The sequence below is a fragment of the Scyliorhinus torazame genome, chromosome 2, assembly GCF_047496885.1.
Source record: "Scyliorhinus torazame isolate Kashiwa2021f chromosome 2, sScyTor2.1, whole genome shotgun sequence".
Taxonomy (NCBI): domain Eukaryota; kingdom Metazoa; phylum Chordata; class Chondrichthyes; order Carcharhiniformes; family Scyliorhinidae; genus Scyliorhinus; species Scyliorhinus torazame.
In genome coordinates, this window is record NC_092708.1 from 3,224,201 (window position 1) to 3,245,057 (window position 20,857).

Here is a 20,857-nt window from a genome sequence, read left to right on the forward strand (position 1 = left end):
GGAGTTGTTGATGAAGAGATGTTGATGCGGTGGGAAAAGGTGAAGTGCCGAAAGAAATCTCTGATGTGGTTCGTGGAAAGAGGGAAAAGGTGTAAACTGGGACATTTGAGCTATTTTGAGCAAATTGTGAGGACACAAGGACATTTACTGAAAAATCAGGACATCTGGTCAGCCTCCCAGCATCAGCTGCAATGGGTGTAGTTGTGAATGGGTTAAAAAAATCATAGCTGGGAGGAACTGGGGGAGGGGAACAAGCCGGGCCCATATAAGGGAAAGAGGAGAGAGGCTGCGAATCCTGCGTTCCCAGCCTGTCTCACTCACTGAGGAGGGCTTCTTGAGACTGAGAGGTGCCGGTCAGTAATGACCAGAGGAAAAGGAGAGAAAGAGAGGCAAAGAGATAGACAGGAAAATACAGAGCGACAGACAGGAATAGGGAGAGAGGAAGGAAGTGAGGGGAGGAGAGCGATCCAGCCGGCTTTCTGCAGCCTCTGGGACCAGGCAGACTCATCCCTGGGCTCTCTTCACCCTGGATGCCCCTCTGACGGCAGATCAAACATGCTCCGAATTCCCATTTCCAACTCTTCCTGCCACTGAGCAGCTGTGTTTCTGGGAGTGAAGCAGAACCCGGTGGATCTCCGAATGGACAAGTTTCTGAGGGAGGTGAGTAATTTCCATGCTGCTGGGCTCTGACTATTAATCATTCTGCTCTTTCCCGATGAACCATTCCTTCAGCAATGAAGAAAACTTCACATTTTAGACTCTGACAGGGGCCATGCATGTTCCTCCACTTCGGATTACTTGGGATTGGTTATGTTTGGCCCAGGATTGGTTTGGGATGAGCCAGGGTTTGGGCGGTGCTGGGATTGGGGTTGAGTCCTGATTGAGATGGAATTTAAACTCCATGACATTGCTCCGATTCTGACCGTCCAAAATGCGGAAATCAAAACTTTCAAGAGGGACATGGTGGCAAAGTGGTTAACACTGCTGCCTCACAGAGCCAGCGACCCGGGTTAACGCTGCTGTCTCACAGCGCCAGGGACCCGGGTTAACACGGCTGTCTCACAGTGCAAGGGAGCCGGGTTAACACTGCTGTCTCACAGTGCCAGGGACCCGGGTTAACACTGCTGTCTCACAGTGCAAGGGACCCGGGTTAACACTGCTGCCTCACAGTGCCAGGGACCCAGGTTAACACTGCTGTCTCACAGTGCCAGGGACCCGGGTTAACACTGCTGCCTCACAGTGCCAGGGACCCAGGTTAACACTGCTGTTTTACAGTGCCAGGGACCCGGGTTAACACTGCTGTCTCACAGTGTCAGGGACCCGGGTTAACACTGCAGTCTCACAGTGCCAGGGACCCGGGTTAACACTGCTGTCTCACAGTGCCAGGGACCCGGGTTAACACTGCTGTCTCACAGTGTCAGGGACCCGGGTTAACACTGCAGTCTCACAGTGCCAGGGACCTGGGTTAACACTGCTGTCTCACAGCGCCAGGGACCCGGGTTAACACTGCTGTCTCACAGTGCCAGGGACCCGGGTTAACACTGCTGTCTCACAGTGTCAGGGACCCGGGTTAACAATGCTGTCTCGCAGTGTCAGGGATCCGGGTTAACACTGCTGTCTCACAGTGTCAGGGATCCGGGTTAACACTGCTGTCTCACAGTGCCAGGGACCCGGGATAACACTGCTGTCTCACAGTGTCAGGGATCCGGGTTAACACTGCTGTCTCACAGTGTCAGGGATCCGGGTTAACACTGCTGTCTCACAGTGCCAGGGACTCGGGTTAACACTGCTGTCTTACAGTGCCAGGGACCCGTGTTAACACTTCTGTCAGACAGTGCCAGGGACCCGGGTTAACACTGCTGTCTCACAGTGCCAGGGACCCGGGTTAACACTGCTGTCTCACAGTGCAAGGGAGCCGGGTTAACACTGCTGTCTCACAGTGCCAGGGACCCGGGTTAACACTGCTGTCTCACAGTGCAAGGGACCCGGGTTAACACTGCTGTCTCACAGTGCCAGGGACCCGGGTTAACACTGCTGTCTCACAGTGCCAGGGACACGGGTTAACACTGCTGCCTCACAGTGCCAGGAACCCGGGTTAACACTGCTGTCTCACAGTGCCAGGGACACGGGTTAACACTGCTGTCTCACAGTGCCAGGGACCCGGGTTAACACTGCAGTCTCACAGTGCCAGGGACCCGGGTTAACACTGCAGTCTCACAGTGCCAGGGACCCGGGTTAACACTGCTGTCTCACAGTGTCAGGGACCCGGGTTAACACTGCAGTCTCACAGTGCCAGGGACCCGGGTTAACACTGCTGTCTCACAGTGCCAGGGACCCGGGTTAACACTGCTGTCTCACAGTGTCAGGGACCCGGGTTAACACTGCAGTCTCACAGTGCCAGGGACCTGGGTTAACACTGCTGTCTCACAGCGCCAGGGACCCGGGTTAACACTGCTGTCTCACAGTGCCAGGGACCCGGGTTAACACTGCTGTCTCACAGTGTCAGGGACCCGGGTTAACAATGCTGTCTCGCAGTGTCAGGGATCCGGGTTAACACTGCTGTCTCACAGTGTCAGGGATCCGGGTTAACACTGCTGTCTCACAGTGCCAGGGACCCGGGATAACACTGCTGTCTCACAGTGTCAGGGATCCGGGTTAACACTGCTGTCTCACAGTGTCAGGGATCCGGGTTAACACTGCTGTCTCACAGTGCCAGGGACTCGGGTTAACACTGCTGTCTTACAGTGCCAGGGACCCGTGTTAACACTTCTGTCAGACAGTGCCAGGGACCCGGGTTAACACTGCTGTCTCACAGTGCCAGGGACCCGGGTTAACACTGCTGTCTCACAGTGCAAGGGAGCCGGGTTAACACTGCTGTCTCACAGTGCCAGGGACCCGGGTTAACACTGCTGTCTCACAGTGCAAGGGACCCGGGTTAACACTGCTGTCTCACAGTGCCAGGGACCCGGGTTAACACTGCTGTCTCACAGTGCCAGGGACACGGGTTAACACTGCTGCCTCACAGTGCCAGGAACCCGGGTTAACACTGCTGTCTCACAGTGCCAGGGACACGGGTTAACACTGCTGTCTCACAGTGCCAGGGACCCGGGTTAACACTGCTGTCTCACAGTGCCAGGGCCCGGATTAACACTGCTGTCTCACAGTGCCAGCTACCCGGGTTAACACTGCTGTCTTACAGTGCCAGGGACCCGGGTTAACACTGCTGCCTCACAGTGCCAGGGCCCGGGTTAACACTGCTGTCTCACAGTGTCAGGGACCCGGGTTAACACTGCTGCCTCACAGTGCCAGGGCCCGGGTTAACACTGCTGTCTCACAGTGCCAGGGACCCGGGTTAACACTGCTGTCTCACAGTGCCAGGGACCCGGGTTAACACTGCTGCTTCACAGTGCCAGGGAACCGGGTTAACACTGCTGTCTCACAGTGCCAGGGACCCGGGTTAACACTGCTGCCTCACAGTGCCAGGGACCCGGGTTAACACTGCTGTCTCACAGTGCCAGGGACCCGGGTTAACACTGCTGTCTCACAGTGCCAGGGACCCGGGTTAACACTGCTGTCTCACAGTACCAGGGACCCGGGTTAACACTGCTGTCTCACAGTGCCAGGGACCCGGGTTAACACTGCTGTCTCACACTGCCAGGGACCCGGGTTAACACTGCTGTGTCACAGTGCCAGGGACCCGGGTGAACACTGCTGCCTCACAGTGCCAGGGACCCGGGTTAACACTGCTGTCTCACACTGCCAGGGACTCGGGTTAACACTGCTGCCTCACAGTGCCAGGGACCCGGGTTAACACTGCTGCCTCACAGTGCCAGGGACCCGGGTTAACACTGCTGTCTCACAGTGCCAGGGACCCGGGTTAACACTGCTGTCTCACAGTGTCAGGGACCCGGGTTAACACTGCAGTCTCACAGTGCCAGGGACTCGGGATAACACTGCTGTCTCACAGCGCCAGGGATCCGGGTTAACACTGCTGTCTCACAGTGCCAGGGACTCGGGTTAACACTGCTGTCTTACAGTGCCAGGGACCCGTGTTAACACTTCTGTCTGACAGTGCCAGGGACCCGGGTTTACACTGCTGTCTCACAGTGCCAGGGACCTGGGTTAACACTGCTGTCTCACAGTGCCAGGAACCCGGGTGAACACTGCTGCCCCACAGTGCAAGGGAGCCGGGTTAACACTGCTGCCTCACAGTGCCAGGAACCCGGGTGAACACTGCTGCCCCACAGTGCAAGGGAGCCGGGTTAACACTGCTGCCTCACAGTGCCAGGAACCCGGGTGAACACTGCTGCCCCACAGTGCAAGGGAGCCGGGTTAACACTGCTGCCTCACAGTGCCAGGGACCTGGGTTAACACTGCTGTCTCACAGTGCCAGGGACCCTGGTTAACACTGCTGTCTTACAGTGCCAGGGACCCGGGTTAACACTGCTGTCTCACAGTGCCAGGGACACGGGTTAACACTGCTGTCTCACAGTCCCAGGGACCTGGGTTAACACTGCTGTCTCACAGTGCCAGGGACCCGGGTTAACACTGCTGCCTCACAGTGCCAGGAACCCGGGTTAACACTGCTGCCTCACAGTGCCAGGGACCCGGGTTAACACTGCTGTCTCACAGTGCCAGGGCCCGGGTTAACACTGCTGTCTCACAGTGCCAGCTACCCGGGTTAACACTGCTGTCTTACAGTGCCAGGGACCCGGGTTAACACTGCTGCCTCACAGTGCCAGGGCCCGGGTTAACACTGCTGTCTCACAGTGTCAGGGACCCGGGTTAACACTGCTGTCTCACAGTGCCAGGGACCCGGGTTAACACTGCTGTCTTACAGTGCCAGGGACCCGGGTTAAAACTGCTGTCTCACAGTGCCAGGGACACGGGTTAACACTGCTGTCTCACAGTCCCAGGGACCCGGGTTAACACTGCTGTCTCACAGTGCCAGGGACCCGGGTTAACACTGCTGCCTCACAGTGCCAGGAACCCGGGTTAACACTGCTGCCTCACAGTGCCAGGGACCCGGGTTAACACTGCTGTCTCACAGTGCCAGGGCCCGGGTTAACACTGCTGTCTCACAGTGCCAGCTACCCGGGTTAACACTGCTGTCTTACAGTGCCAGGGACCCGGGTTAACACTGCTGCCTCACAGTGCCAGGGCCCGGGTTAACACTGCTGTCTCACAGTGTCAGGGACCCGGGTTAACACTGCTGTTTCACAGTGCCAGGGACCCGGGTTAACACTGCTGTCTCACAGTGCCAGGGACCCGGGTTAACACTGCTGCCTTACAGTGCCAGGGACCCGGGTTAACACTGCTGCCTCACAGTGCCAGGGACCCGGGTTAACACTGCTGTCTCACAGTGCCAGGGACCCGGGTTAACACTGCTGCCTCACAGTGCCAGGGACCCGGGTTAACACTGCTGTCTCACAGTGCCAGGGACCCGGGTTAACACTGCTGTCTTACAGTGCCCGGGACCCGGGTTAACACTGCTGTCTCACAGTGCCAGGGACACGGGTTAACACTGCTGTCTTACAGTGCCAGGGACCCGGGTTAACACCGCTGTCTCACAATGCCAGGGACCCGGGTTAACACTGCTGCCTCACAGTGCCAGGGACCTGGGTTAACACTGCTGTCTCACAGTGCCAGGGACCCGGGTTAACACTGCTGTCTTACACTGCCAGGGACCCAGGTTAACACTGCTGTCTCACAGTGCCAGGGACACGGGTTAACACTGCTGCTCACAGTGCCAGGGACCCGGGTTAACACTGCTATCTCACAGTGCCAGGGACCCGGGTTAACACTGCTGCCTCACAGTGCCAGGAACCCGGGTTAACACTGCTGTCTCACAGTGCCAGGGACCCGGGTTAACACTGCTGTCTCACAGTGCCAGGGACCCGGGTTAACACTGCTGTCTCACAGTGCCAGGGCCCGGGTTAACACTACTGTCTCACAGTGCCAGCTACCCGGGTTAACACTGCTGTCTTACCGTGCCAGGGACCCGGGTTAACACTGCTGCCTCACAGTGCCAGGGCCCGGGTTAACACTGCTGTCTCACAGTGTCAGGGAACCGGGTTAACACTGCTGTTTCACAGTGCAAGGGACCCGGGTTAACACTGCTGTCTCACAGTGCCAGGGACCCGGGTTAACACTGCTGTCTCACAGTGCCAGGGACCCGGGTTAACACTGCTGTCTTACAGTGCCAGGGACCCGGGTTAACACTGCTGTCTCACAGCGCCAGGGACCTGGGTTAACACTGCTGTCTCACAGTGCCAGGGACCCGGGGAAAAACTGCTGTCTCACTGTGCCATGGACCCGGGTTAACGCTGCTGTTTCACAGTGCCAGGGACCTGGGTTATCACGGCTGTCTCACAGTGCCAGGGACTCGGGTTAACACTGCTGTCTCACAGTGCCAGGGACTCGGGTTAACGCTGCTGTTTCACAGTGCCAGGGACCTGGGTTAACACTGCTGTCTCACAGTGCCAGGGACCTGGGTTAACACTGCTGTCTCACAGTGCCAGGGACCCGGGTTAACACTGCTGTCTCACAGAGCTAGGGACTCGGGTTAACACTGCTGCCTCACAGAGCCAGGTACCCGGCTAACACTGCTGTCTCACAGTGCCAGTGACCCGGGTTAACACTGCTGTCCCACAGAGCCAGGGACCCGGGTTAACACTACTGTCCCACAGAGCCAGGGACCCGGGTTAACACTGCTGCCTCACAGTGCCAGGGACCCGGGTTAACATTGCTGTCTCACAGTGCCAGGGACCCGGGTTAACACTAATGTCTCACAGTGCCAGGGACCTGGGTTAACACTGCTGCCTCACAGTGCCAGGGACCCGGGTTAACACTGCTGTCTCACAGAGCCACGGTCCCGGGTTAACACTGCTATCTCACAGTGCCAGGGATCTGGGTTAACACTGCGGTCTCACAGTGCCAGGGATCTGGGTTAACACTGCGGTCTCACAGTGCCAGGGACCCGGGTTAACACTGCTGTCTCACAGTGCCAGGGACCCGAACTAACACTGCTGTCTCACAGTGCCAGGGACCCGGGTTAACACTGCTGTCTCACAGTACCAGGGACCCGGGTTAACACTGCTGACTCACAGCGCCAGGGACCCGGGTTAACACTGCTGTCTCACAGTGCCAGGGACCCGGGTTAACACTGCTGTCTCACACTGCCAGGGACCCGGGTTAACACTGCTGTCTCACAGTGCCAGGGACCCGGATGAACACTGCTGTCTCACACTGCCAGGGACTCGGGTTAACACTGCTGCCTCACAGTGCCAGGGAACCGGGTTAACGCTGCTGTCTCACAGCGCCAGGGACCCGGGTTAACACGGCTGTCTCACAGTGCAAGGGAGCCGGGTTAACACTGCTGTCTCACAGTGCCAGGGACCCGGGTTAACACTGCTGTCTCACAGTGCAAGGGACCCGGGTTAACACTGCTGCCTCACAGTGTCAGGGACCCAGGTTAACACTGCTGTCTCACAGTGCCAGGGACCCGGGTTAACACTGCTGCCTCACAGTGCCAGGGACCCAGGTTAACACTGCTGTTTTACAGTGCCAGGGACCCGGGTTAACACTGCTGTCTCACAGTGTCAGGGACCCGGGTTAACACTGCAGTCTCACAGTGCCAGGGACCCGGGTTAACACTGCTGTCTCACAGTGCCAGGGACCCGGGTTAACACTGCTGTCTCACAGTGTCAGGGACCCGGGTTAACACTGCAGTCTCACAGTGCCAGGGACTTTCAAGAGGGACATGGTGGCAAAGTGGTTATCACTGCTGCCTCACAGAGCCAGCGACCCGGGTTAACACGGCTGTCTCACAGTGCAAGGGAGCCGGGTTAACACTGCTGTCTCACAGTGCCAGGGACCCGGGTTAACACTGCTGTCTCACAGTGCAAGGGACCCGGGTTAACACTGCTGCCTCACAGTGCCAGGGACCCAGGTTAACACTGCTGTCTCACAGTGCCAGGGACCCGGGTTAACACTGCTGCCTTACAGTGCCAGGGACCCAGGTTAACACTGCTGTTTTACAGTGCCAGGGACCCGGGTTAACACTGCTGTCTCACAGTGTCAGGGACCCGGGTTAACACTGCAGTCTCACAGTGCCAGGGACCCGGGTTAACACTGCTGTCTCACAGTGCCAGGGACCCGGGTTAACACTACTGTCTCACAGTGTCAGGGACCCGGGTTAACACTGCAGTCTCACAGTGCCAGGGACCTGGGTTAACACTGCTGTCTCACAGCGCCAGGGACCCGGGTTAACACTGCTATCTCACAGTGCCAGGGACCCGGGTTAACACTGCTGTCTCACAGTGTCAGGGACCCGGGTTAACACTGCTGTCTCGCAGTGTCAGGGATCCGGGTTAACACTGCTGTCTCACAGTGTCAGGGATCCGGGTTAACACTGCTGTCTCACAGTGCCAGGGACCCGGGATAACACTGCTGTCTCACAGTGTCAGGGATCCGGGTTAACACTGCTGTCTCACAGTGTCAGGGATCCGGGTTAACACTGCTGTCTCACAGTGCCAGGGACTCGGGTTAACACTGCTGTCTTACAGTGCCAGGGACCCGTGTTAACACTTCTGTCAGACAGTGCCAGGGACCCGGGTTAACACTGCTGTCTCACAGTGCCAGGGACCCGGGTTAACACTGCTGTCTCACAGTGCAAGGGAGCCGGGTTAACACTGCTGTCTCACAGTGCCAGGGACCCGGGTTAACACTGCTGTCTCACAGTGCAAGGGACCCGGGTTAACACTGCTGTCTCACAGTGCCAGGGACCCGGGTTAACACTGCTGTCTCACAGTGCAAGGGAGCTGGGTTAACACTGCTGCCTCACAGTGCCAGGGACCCGGGTTAACACTGCTGCCCCACAGTGCAAGGGAGCCGGGTTAACACTGCTGCCTCACAGTGCCAGGGACCTGGGTTAACACTGCTGTCTCACAGTGCCAGGGACCCTGGTTAACACTGCTGTCTTACAGTGCCAGGGACCCGGGTTAACACTGCTGTCTCACAGTGCCAGGGACACGGGTTAACACTGCTGTCTCACAGTGCCAGCGACCCGGGTTAACACTGCTGTCTCACAGTGCCAGGGACACGGGTTAACCCTGCTGCCTCACAGTGCCAGGAACCCGGGTTAACACTGCTGTCTCACAGTGCCAGGGACACGGGTTAACACTGCTGTCTCACAGTGCCAGGGACCCGGGTTAACACTGCTGTCTCACAGTGCCAGGGCCCGGATTAACACTGCTGTCTCACAGTGCCAGCTACCCGGGTTAACACTGCTGTCTTACAGTGCCAGGGACCCGGGTTAACACTGCTGCCTCACAGTGCCAGGGCCCGGGTTAACACTGCTGTCTCACAGTGTCAGGGACCCGGGTTAACACTGCTGCCTCACAGTGCCAGGGCCCGGGTTAACACTGCTGTCTCACAGTGCCAGGGACCCGGGTTAACACTGCTGTCTCACAGTGCCAGGGACCCGGGTTAACACTGCTGCCTCACAGTGCCAGGGAACCGGGTTAACACTGCTGTCTCACAGTGCCAGGGACCCGGGTTAACACTGCTGCCTCACAGTGCCAGGGACCCGGGTTAACACTGCTGTCTCACAGTGCCAGGGACCCGGGTTAACACTGCTGTCTCACAGTGCCAGGGACCCGGGTTAACACTGCTGTCTCACAGTACCAGGGACCCGGGTTAACACTGCTGTCTCACAGTGCCAGGGACCCAGGTTAACACTGCTGTCTCACACTGCCAGGGACCCGGGTTAACACTGCTGTCTCACAGTGCCAGGGACCCGGGTGAACACTGCTGTCTCACACTGCCAGGGACTCGGGTTAACACTGCTGCCTCACAGTGCCAGGGACCCGGGTTAACACTGCTGCCTCACAGTGCCAGGGACCCGGGTTAACACTGCTGTCTCACAGTGCCAGGGACACGGGTTAACACTGCTGTCTCACAGTCCCAGGGACCCGGGTTAACACTGCTGTCTCACAGTGCCAGGGACCCGGGTTAACACTGCTGCCTCACAGTGCCAGGAACCCGGGTTAACACTGCTGTCTCACAGTGCCAGGGACACGGGTTAACACTGCTGCCTCACAGTGCCAGGGACCCGGGTTAACACTGCTGTCTCACAGTGCCAGGGCCCGGGTTAACACTGCTGTCTCACAGTGCCAGCTACCCGGGTTAACACTGCTGTCTTACAGTGCCAGGGACCCGGGTTAACACTGCTGCCTCACAGTGCCAGGGCCCGGGTTAACACTGCTGTCTCACAGTGTCAGGGACCCGAATTAACACTGCTGTCTCACAGTGCCAGGGACCCGGGTTAACACTGCTGTCTCACAGTACCAGGGACCCGGGTTAACACTGCTGACTCACAGCGCCAGGGACCCGGGTTAACACTGCTGTCTCACAGTGCCAGGGACCCGGGTTAACACTGCTGTCTCACACTGCCAGGGACCCGGGTTAACACTGCTGTCTCACAGTGCCAGGGACCCGGATGAACACTGCTGTCTCACACTGCCAGGGACTCGGGTTAACACTGCTGCCTCACAGTGCCAGGGACCCGGGTTAACGCTGCTGTCTCACAGCGCCAGGGACCCGGGTTAACACGGCTGTCTCACAGTGCAAGGGAGCCGGGTTAACACTGCTGTCTCACAGTGCCAGGGACCCGGGTTAACACTGCTGTCTCACAGTGCAAGGGACCCGGGTTAACACTGCTGCCTCACAGTGTCAGGGACCCAGGTTAACACTGCTGTCTCACAGTGCCAGGGACCCGGGTTAACACTGCTGCCTCACAGTGCCAGGGACCCAGGTTAACACTGCTGTTTTACAGTGCCAGGGACCCGGGTTAACACTGCTGTCTCACAGTGTCAGGGACCCGGGTTAACACTGCAGTCTCACAGTGCCAGGGACCCGGGTTAACACTGCTGTCTCACAGTGCCAGGGACCCGGGTTAACACTGCTGTCTCACAGTGTCAGGGACCCGGGTTAACACTGCAGTCTCACAGTGCCAGGGACTTTCAAGAGGGACATGGTGGCAAAGTGGTTATCACTGCTGCCTCACAGAGCCAGCGACCCGGGTTAACACGGCTGTCTCACAGTGCCAGGGACCCGGGTTAACACTGCTGTCTCACAGTGCCAGGGACCCGGGTTAACACTGCTGTCTCACAGTGCAAGGGACCCGGGTTAACACTGCTGCCTCACAGTGCCAGGGACCCAGGTTAACACTGCTGTCTCACAGTGCCAGGGACCCGGGTTAACACTGCTGCCTCACAGTGCCAGGGACCCAGGTTAACACTGCTGTTTTACAGTGCCAGGGACCCGGGTTAACACTGCTGTCTCACAGTGTCAGGGACCCGGGTTAACACTGCTGCCTCACAGTGCCAGGGACCCGGGTTAACACTGCTGCCTCACAGTGCCAGGGACCCGGGTTAACACTGCTGTCTCACAGTGCCACGGACACGGGTTAACACTGCTGTCTCACAGTCCCAGGGACCCGGGTTAACACTGCTGTCTCACAGTGCCAGGGACCCGGGTTAACACTGCTGCCTCACAGTGCCAGGAACCCGGGTTAACACTGCTGTCTCACAGTGCCAGGGACACGGGTTAACACTGCTGCCTCACAGTGCCAGGGACCCGGGTTAACACTGCTGTCTCACAGTGCCAGGGCCCGGGTTAACACTGCTGTCTCACAGTGCCAGCTACCCGGGTTAACACTGCTGTCTTACAGTGCCAGGGACCCGGGTTAACACTGCTGCCTCACAGTGCCAGGGCCCGGGTTAACACTGCTGTCTCACAGTGTCAGGGACCCGAATTAACACTGCTGTCTCACAGTGCCAGGGACCCGGGTTAACACTGCTGTCTCACAGTACCAGGGACCCGGGTTAACACTGCTGACTCACAGCGCCAGGGACCCGGGTTAACACTGCTGTCTCACAGTGCCAGGGACCCGGGTTAACACTGCTGTCTCACACTGCCAGGGACCCGGGTTAACACTGCTGTCTCACAGTGCCAGGGACCCGGATGAACACTGCTGTCTCACACTGCCAGGGACTCGGGTTAACACTGCTGCCTCACAGTGCCAGGGACCCGGGTTAACGCTGCTGTCTCACAGCGCCAGGGACCCGGGTTAACACGGCTGTCTCACAGTGCAAGGGAGCCGGGTTAACACTGCTGTCTCACAGTGCCAGGGACCCGGGTTAACACTGCTGTCTCACAGTGCAAGGGACCCGGGTTAACACTGCTGCCTCACAGTGTCAGGGACCCAGGTTAACACTGCTGTCTCACAGTGCCAGGGACCCGGGTTAACACTGCTGCCTCACAGTGCCAGGGACCCAGGTTAACACTGCTGTTTTACAGTGCCAGGGACCCGGGTTAACACTGCTGTCTCACAGTGTCAGGGACCCGGGTTAACACTGCAGTCTCACAGTGCCAGGGACCCGGGTTAACACTGCTGTCTCACAGTGCCAGGGACCCGGGTTAACACTGCTGTCTCACAGTGTCAGGGACCCGGGTTAACACTGCAGTCTCACAGTGCCAGGGACTTTCAAGAGGGACATGGTGGCAAAGTGGTTATCACTGCTGCCTCACAGAGCCAGCGACCCGGGTTAACACGGCTGTCTCACAGTGCCAGGGACCCGGGTTAACACTGCTGTCTCACAGTGCCAGGGACCCGTGTTAACACTGCTGTCTCACAGTGCAAGGGACCCGGGTTAACACTGCTGCCTCACAGTGCCAGGGACCCAGGTTAACACTGCTGTCTCACAGTGCCAGGGACCCGGGTTAACACTGCTGCCTCACAGTGCCAGGGACCCAGGTTAACACTGCTGTTTTACAGTGCCAGGGACCCGGGTTAACACTGCTGTCTCACAGTGTCAGGGACCCGGGTTAACACTGCAGTCTCACAGTGCCAGGGACCCGGGTTAACACTGCTGTCTCACAGTGCCAGGGACCCGGGTTAACACTGCTGTCTCACAGTGTCAGGGACCCGGGTTAACACTGCAGTCTCACAGTGCCAGGGACCTGGGTTAACACTGCTGTCTCACAGCGCCAGGGACCCGGGTTAACACTGCTATCTCACAGTGCCAGGGACCCGGGTTAACACTGCTGTCTCACAGTGTCAGGGACCCGGGTTAACACTGCTGTCTCGCAGTGTCAGGGATCCGGGTTAACACTGCTGTCTCACAGTGTCAGGGATCCGGGTTAACACTGCTGTCTCACAGTGCCAGGGACCCGGGATAACACTGCTGTCTCACAGTGTCAGGGATCCGGGTTAACACTGCTGTCTCACAGTGTCAGGGATCCGGGTTAACACTGCTGTCTCACAGTGCCAGGGACTCGGGTTAACACTGCTGTCTTACAGTGCCAGGGACCCGAGTTAACACTTCTGTCAGACAGTGCCAGGGACCCGGGTTAACACTGCTGTCTCACAGTGCCAAGGACCCGGGTTAACACTGCTGTCTCACAGTGCAAGGGAGCCGGGTTAACACTGCTGTCTCACAGTGCCAGGGACCCGGGTTAACACTGCTGTCTCACAGTGCAAGGGACCCGGGTTAACACTGCTGTCTCACAGTGCCAGGGACCCGGGTTAACACTGCTGTCTCACAGTGCAAGGGAGCCGGGTTAACACTGCTGCCTCACAGTGCCAGGGACCCGGGTTAACACTGCTGCCCCACAGTGCAAGGGAGCCGGGTTAACACTGCTGCCTCACAGTGCCAGGGACCTGGGTTAACACTGCTGTCTCACAGTGCCAGGGACCCTGGTTAACACTGCTGTCTTACAGTGCCAGGGACCCGGGTTAACACTGCTGTCTCACAGTGCCAGGGACACGGGTTAACACTGCTGTCTCACAGTGCCAGCGACCCGGGTTAACACTGCTGTCTCACAGTGCCAGGGACACGGGTTAACACTGCTGCCTCACAGTGCCAGGAACCCGGGTTAACACTGCTGTCTCACAGTGCCAGGGACACGGGTTAACACTGCTGTCTCACAGTGCCAGGGACCCGGGTTAACACTGCTGTCTCACAGTGCCAGGGCCCGGATTAACACTGCTGTCTCACAGTGCCAGCTACCCGGGTTAACACTGCTGTCTTACAGTGCCAGGGACCCGGGTTAACACTGCTGCCTCACAGTGCCAGGGCCCGGGTTAACACTGCTGTCTCACAGTGTCAGGGACCCGGGTTAACACTGCTGCCTCACAGTGCCAGGGCCCGGGTTAACACTGCTGTCTCACAGTGCCAGGGACCCGGGTTAACACTGCTGTCTCACAGTGCCAGGGACCCGGGTTAACACTGCTGCCTCACAGTGCCAGGGAACCGGGTTAACACTGCTGTCTCACAGTGCCAGGGACCCGGGTTAACACTGCTGCCTCACAGTGCCAGGGACCCGGGTTAACACTGCTGTCTCACAGTGCCAGGGACCCGGGTTAACACTGCTGTCTCACAGTGCCAGGGACCCGGGTTAACACTGCTGTCTCACAGTACCAGGGACCCGGGTTAACACTGCTGTCTCACAGTGCCAGGGACCGAGGTTAACACTGCTGTCTCACACTGCCAGGGACCCGGGTTAACACTGCTGTCTCACAGTGCCAGGGACCCGGGTGAACACTGCTGTCTCACACTGCCAGGGACTCGGGTTAACACTGCTGCCTCACAGTGCCAGGGACCCGGGTTAACACTGCTGCCTCACAGTGCCAGGGACCCGGGTTAACACTGCTGTCTCACAGTGCCAGGGACCCGGGTTAACACTGCTGTCTCACAGTGTCAGGGACCCGGGTTAACACTGCAGTCTCACAGTGCCAGGGACTCGGGATAACACTGCTGTCTCACAGCGCCAGGGATCCGGGTTAACACTGCTGTCTCACAGTGCCAGGGACTCGGGTTAACACTGCTGTCTTACAGTGCCAGGGACCCGTGTTAACACTTCTGTCTGACAGTGCCAGGGACCCGGGTTTACACTGCTGTCTCACAGTGCCAGGGACCTGGGTTAACACTGCTGTCTCACAGTGCAAGGGAGCCGGGTTAACACTGCTGCCTCACAGTGCCAGGAACCCGGGTGAACACTGCTGCCCCACAGTGCAAGGGAGCCGGGTTAACACTGCTGCCTCACAGTGCCAGGGACCTGGGTTAACACTGCTGTCTCACAGTGCCAGGGACCCTGGTTAACACTGCTGTCTTACAGTGCCAGGGACCCGGGTTAACACTGCTGTCTCACAGTGCCAGGGACACGGGTTAACACTGCTGTCTCACAGTCCCAGGGACCCGGGTTAACACTGCTGTCTCACAGTGCCAGGGACCCGGGTTAACACTGCTGCCTCACAGTGCCAGGAACCCGGGTTAACACTGCTGTCTCACAGTGCCAGGGACATGGGTTAACACTGCTGCCTCACAGTGCCAGGGACCCGGGTTAACACTGCTGTCTCACAGTGCCAGGGCCCGGGTTAACACTGCTGTCTCACAGTGCCAGCTACCCGGGTTAACACTGCTGTCTTACAGTGCCAGGGACCCGGGTTAACACTGCTGTCTCACAGTGTCAGGGACCCGGGTTAACACTGCTGTTTCACAGTGCCAGGGACCCGGGTTAACACTGCTGTCTCACAGTGCCAGGGACCCGGGTTAACACTGCTGCCTTACAGTGCCAGGGACCCGGGTTAACACTGCTGCCTCACAGTGCCAGGGACCCGGGTTAACACTGCTGTCTCACAGTGCCAGGGACCCGGGTTAACACTGCTGCCTCACAGTGCCAGGGACCCGGGTTAACACTGCTGTCTCACAGTGCCAGGGACCCGGGTTAACACTGCTGTCTTACAGTGCCAGGGACCCGGGTTAACACTGCTGTCTCACAGTGCCAGGGACACGGGTTAATACTGCTGTCTTACAGTGCCAGGGACCCGGGTTAACACCGCTGTCTCACAATGCCAGGGACCCGGGTTAACACTGCTGCCTCACAGTGCCAGGCACCTGGGTTAACACTGCTGTCTCACAGTGCCAGGGACCCGGGTTAACACTGCTGTCTTACACTGCCAGGGACCCAGGTTAACACTGCTGTCTCACAGTGCCAGGGACACGGGTTAACACTGCTGCTCACAGTGCCAGGGACCCGGGTTAACACTGCTATCTCACAGTGCCAGGGACCCGGGTTAACACTGCTGCCTCACAGTGCCAGGAACCCGGGTTAACACTGCTGTCTCACAGTGCCAGGGACCCGGGTTAACACTGCTGTCTCACAGTGCCAGGGACCCGGGTTAACACTGCTGTCTCACAGTGCCAGGGCCCGGGTTAACACTACTGTCTCACAGTGCCAGCTACCCGGGTTAACACTGCTGTCTTACCGTGCCAGGGACCCGGGTTAACACTGCTGCCTCACAGTGCCAGGGCCCGGGTTAACACTGCTGTCTCACAGTGTCAGGGAACCGGGTTAACACTGCTGTTTCACAGTGCAAGGGACCCGGGTTAACACTGCTGTCTCACAGTGCCAGGGACCCGGGTTAACACTGCTGTCTCACAGTGCCAGGGACCCGGGTTAACACTGCTGTCTTACAGTGCCAGGGACCCGGGTTAACACTGCTGTCTCACAGCGCCAGGGAACTGGGTTAACACTGCTGTCTCACAGTGCCAGGGACCCGGGGAAAAACTGCTGTCTCACTGTGCCATGGACCCGGGTTAACGCTGCTGTTTCACAGTGGCAGGGACCTGGGTTATCACGGCTGTCTCACAGTGCCAGGGACTCGGGTTAACACTGCTGTCTCACAGTGCCAGGGACTCGGGTTAACGCTGCTGTTTCACAGTGCCAGGGACCTGGGTTAACACGGCTGTCTCACAGTGCCAGGGACCTGGGTTAACACTGCTGTCTCACAGTGCCAGGGACCCGGGTTAACACTGCTGTCTCACAGAGCTAGGGACTCGGGTTAACACTGCTGCCTCACAGAGCCAGGTACCCGGCTAACACTGCTGTCTCACAGTGCCAGTGACCCGGGTTAACACTGCTGTCCCACAGAGCCAGGGACCCGGGTTAACACTACTGTCCCACAGAGCCAGGGACCCGGGTTAACACTGCTGCCTCACAGTGCCAGGGACCCGGGTTAACATTGCTGTCTCACAGTGCCAGGGACCCGGGTTAACACTAATGTCTCACAGTGCCAGGGACCTGGGTTAACACTGCTGCCTCACAGTGCCAGGGACCCGGGTTAACACTGCTGTCTCACAGAGCCACGGTCCCGGGTTAACACTGCTATCTCACAGTGCCAGGGATCTGGGTTAACACTGCGGTCTCACAGTGCCAGGGATCTGGGTTAACACTGCGGTCTCACAGTGCCAGGGACCCGGGTTAACACTGCTGTCTCACAGTGCCAGGGACCCGAATTAACACTGCTGTCTCACAGTGCCAGGGACCCGGGTTAACACTGCTGTCTCACAGTACCAGGGACCCGGGTTAACACTGCTGACTCACAGCGCCAGGGACCCGGGTTAACACTGCTGTCTCACAGTGCCAGGGACCCGGGTTAACACTGCTGTCTCACACTGCCAGGGACCCGGGTTAACACTGCTGTCTCACAGTGCCAGGGACCCGGATGAACACTGCTGTCTCACACTGCCAGGGACTCGGGTTAACACTGCTGCCTCACAGTGCCAGGGACCCGGGTTAACACTGCTGCCTCACAGTGCCAGGGACCCGGGTTAACACTGCTGTCTCACAGAGCCAGGGACTCGGGTTAACACTGCTGTCTCACAGAGCCAGGGACCCGGGTTAACACTGCTGTCCCACAGAGCCAGGGACCCGGGTTAACACTGCTGCCTCACAGTGCCAGGGACCCGGGTTACCATTGCTGTCTCACAGTGCCAGGGACCCGGGTTAACACTAATGTCTCACAGTGCCAGGGACCTGGGTTAACACTGCTGCCTCACAGTGCCAGGGACCCGGGTTAACACTGCTGTCTCACAGAGCCACGGTCCCGGGTTAACACTGCTATCTCACAGTGCCAGGGATCTGGGTTAACACTGCGGTCTCACAGTGCCAGGGATCTGGGTTAACACTGCGGTCTCACAGTGCCAGGGACCCGGGTTAACACTGCTGTCTCACAGTGCAAGGGAGCCGGGTTAACACTGCTGCCTCACAGTGCCAGGGACCCGGGTTAACACTGCTGCCCCACAGTGCAAGGGAGCCGGGTTAACACTGCTGCCTCACAGTGCCAGGGACCTGGGTTAACACTGCTGTCTCACAGTGCCAGGGACCCTGGTTAACACTGCTGTCTTACAGTGCCAGGGACCCGGGTTAACACTGCTGTCTCACAGTGCCAGGGACACGGGTTAACACTGCTGTCTCACAGTGCCAGGGACCCGGGTTAACACTGCTGTCTCACAGTGCCAGGGACACGGGTTAACACTGCTGCCTCACAGTGCCAGGAACCCGGGTTAACACTGCTGTCTCACAGTGCCAAGGACACGGGTTAACACTGCTGTCTCACAGTGCCAGGGACCCGGGTTAACACTGCTGTCTCACAGTGCCAGGGCCCGGATTAACACTGCTGTCTCACAGTGCCAGCTACCCGGGTTAACACTGCTGTCTTACAGTGCCAGGGACCCGGGTTAACACTGCTGCCTCACAGTGCCAGGGCCCGGGTTAACACTGCTGTCTCACAGTGTCAGGGACCCGGGTTAACACTGCTGCCTCACAGTGCCAGGGCCCGGGTTAACACTGCTGTCTCACAGTGCCAGGGACCCGGGTTAACACTGCTGTCTCACAGTGCCAGGGACCCGGGTTAACACTGCTGCCTCACAGTGCCAGGGAACCGGGTTAACACTGCTGTCTCACAGTGCCAGGGACCCGGGTTAACACTGCTGCCTCACAGTGCCAGGGACCCGGGTTAACACTGCTGTCTCACAGTGCCAGGGACCCGGGTTAACACTGCTGTCTCACAGTGCCAGGGACCCGGGTTAACACTGCTGTCTCACAGTACCAGGGACCCGGGTTAACACTGCTGTCTCACAGTGCCAGGGACCCGGGTTAACACTGCTGTCTCACACTGCCAGGGACCCGGGTTAACACTGCTGTCTCACAGTGCCAGGGACCCGGGTGAACACTGCTGTCTCACACTGCCAGGGACTCGGGTTAACACTGCTGCCTCACAGCGCCAGGGACCCGGGTTAACACTGCTGTCTCACAGAGCCAGGGACTCGGGTTAACACTGCTGCCTCACAGAGCCAGGGACCCGGGCTAACACTGCTGTCTCACAGTGCCAGTGACCCGGGTTAACACTGCTGTCCCACAGAGCCAGGGACCCGGGTTAACACTGCTGTCCCACAGAGCCAGGGACCCGGGTTAACACTGCTGCCTCACAGTGCCAGGGACCCGGGTTAACATTGCTGTCTCACAGTGCCAGGGACCCGGGTTAACACTAATGTCTCACAGTGCCAGGGACCTGGGTTAACACTGCTGTCTCACAGTGCCAGGGACCCTGGTTAACACTGCTGGCTCACAGTGCCAGGGACCCGGGTTAACACTGCTGTCTCACAGTGCCAGGGACCAGGGTTAACACTGCTGTCTCACAGTGCCAGGGCCCGGGTTAACACTGCTGTCTCACAGTGCCAGCTACCCGGGTTAACACTGCTGTCTTACAGTGCCAGGGACCCGGGTTAACACTGCTGCCTCACAGTGCCAGCGCCCGGGTTAACACTGCTGTCTCACAGTGTCAGGGACCCGGGTTAACACTGCTGTCTCACAGTGCCAGGGACCCGGGTTAACACTGCTGTCTCACAGTGCCAGGGACCCGGGTTAACACTGCTGCCTTACAGTGCCAGGGACCCGGGTTAACACTGCTGCCTCACAGTGCCAGGGACCCGGGTTAACACTGCTGTCTCACAGTGCCAGGGACCCGGGTTAACACTGCTGCCTCACAGTGCCAGGGACCCGGGTTAACACTGCTGTCTCACAGTGCCAGGGACCCGGGTTAACACTGCTGTCTTACAGTGCCAGGGACCCGGGTTAACACTGCTGTCTCACAGTGCCAGGGACACGGGTTAACACTGCTGTCTTACAGTGCCAGGGACCCGGGTTAACACCGCTGTCTCACAGTGCCAGGGACCCGGGTTAACACTGCTGCCTCACAGTGCCAGGGACCTGGGTTAACACTGCTGTCTCACAGTGCCAGGGACCCGGGTTAACACTGCTGTCTTACAGTGCCAGGGACCCAGGTTAACACTGCTGTCTCACAGTGCCAGGGACACGGGTTAACACTGCTGTTCACAGTGCCAGGGACCCGGGTTAACACTGCTGTCTCACAGTGCCAGGGACCCGGGTTAACACTGCTGCCTCACAGTGCCAGGAACCCGGGTTAACACTGCTGTCTCACAGTGCCAGGGACCCGGGTTAACACTGCTGTCTCACAGTGCCAGGGACCCGGGTTAACACTGCTGTCTCACAGTGCCAGGGCCCGGGTTAACACTACTGTCTCACAGTGCCAGCTACCCGGGTTAACACTGCTGTCTTACCGTGCCAGGGACCCGGGTTAACACTGCTGCCTCACAGTGCCAGGGCCCGGGTTAACACTGCTGTCTCACAGTGTCAGGGAACCGGGTTAACACTGCTGTTTCACAGTGCCAGGGACCCGGGTTAACACTGCTGTCTCACAGTGCCAGGGACCCGGGTTAACACTGCTGTCTCACAGTGCCAGGGACCCGGGTTAACACTGCTGTCTTACAGTGCCAGGGACCCGGGTTAACACTGCTGTCTCACAGCGCCCGGGACCTGGGTTAACACTGCTGTCTCACAGTGCCAGGGACCCGGGGAAAAACTGCTGTCTCACTGTGCCATGGACCCGGGTTAACGCTGCTGTTTCACAGTGCCAGGGACCTGGGTT

General features: G+C 58.5%; 1 protein-coding gene across 1 annotated transcript in view; it reads left to right on the forward strand.

Annotated features, from left to right (window-relative positions):
* The first annotated feature begins 293 nt into the window (after positions 1-293).
* The window catches only part of LOC140385688 (unconventional myosin-X-like), a 706,039-nt gene continuing 685,475 nt past the window's right edge, over positions 294-20,857 (forward strand). The window contains exon 1 of the mRNA XM_072468099.1: positions 294-660. Coding sequence (XP_072324200.1) covers positions 640-660 — 21 coding nt within the window. The 5' untranslated portion in view covers positions 294-639. The remainder of the gene's footprint in view (positions 661-20,857) is intronic.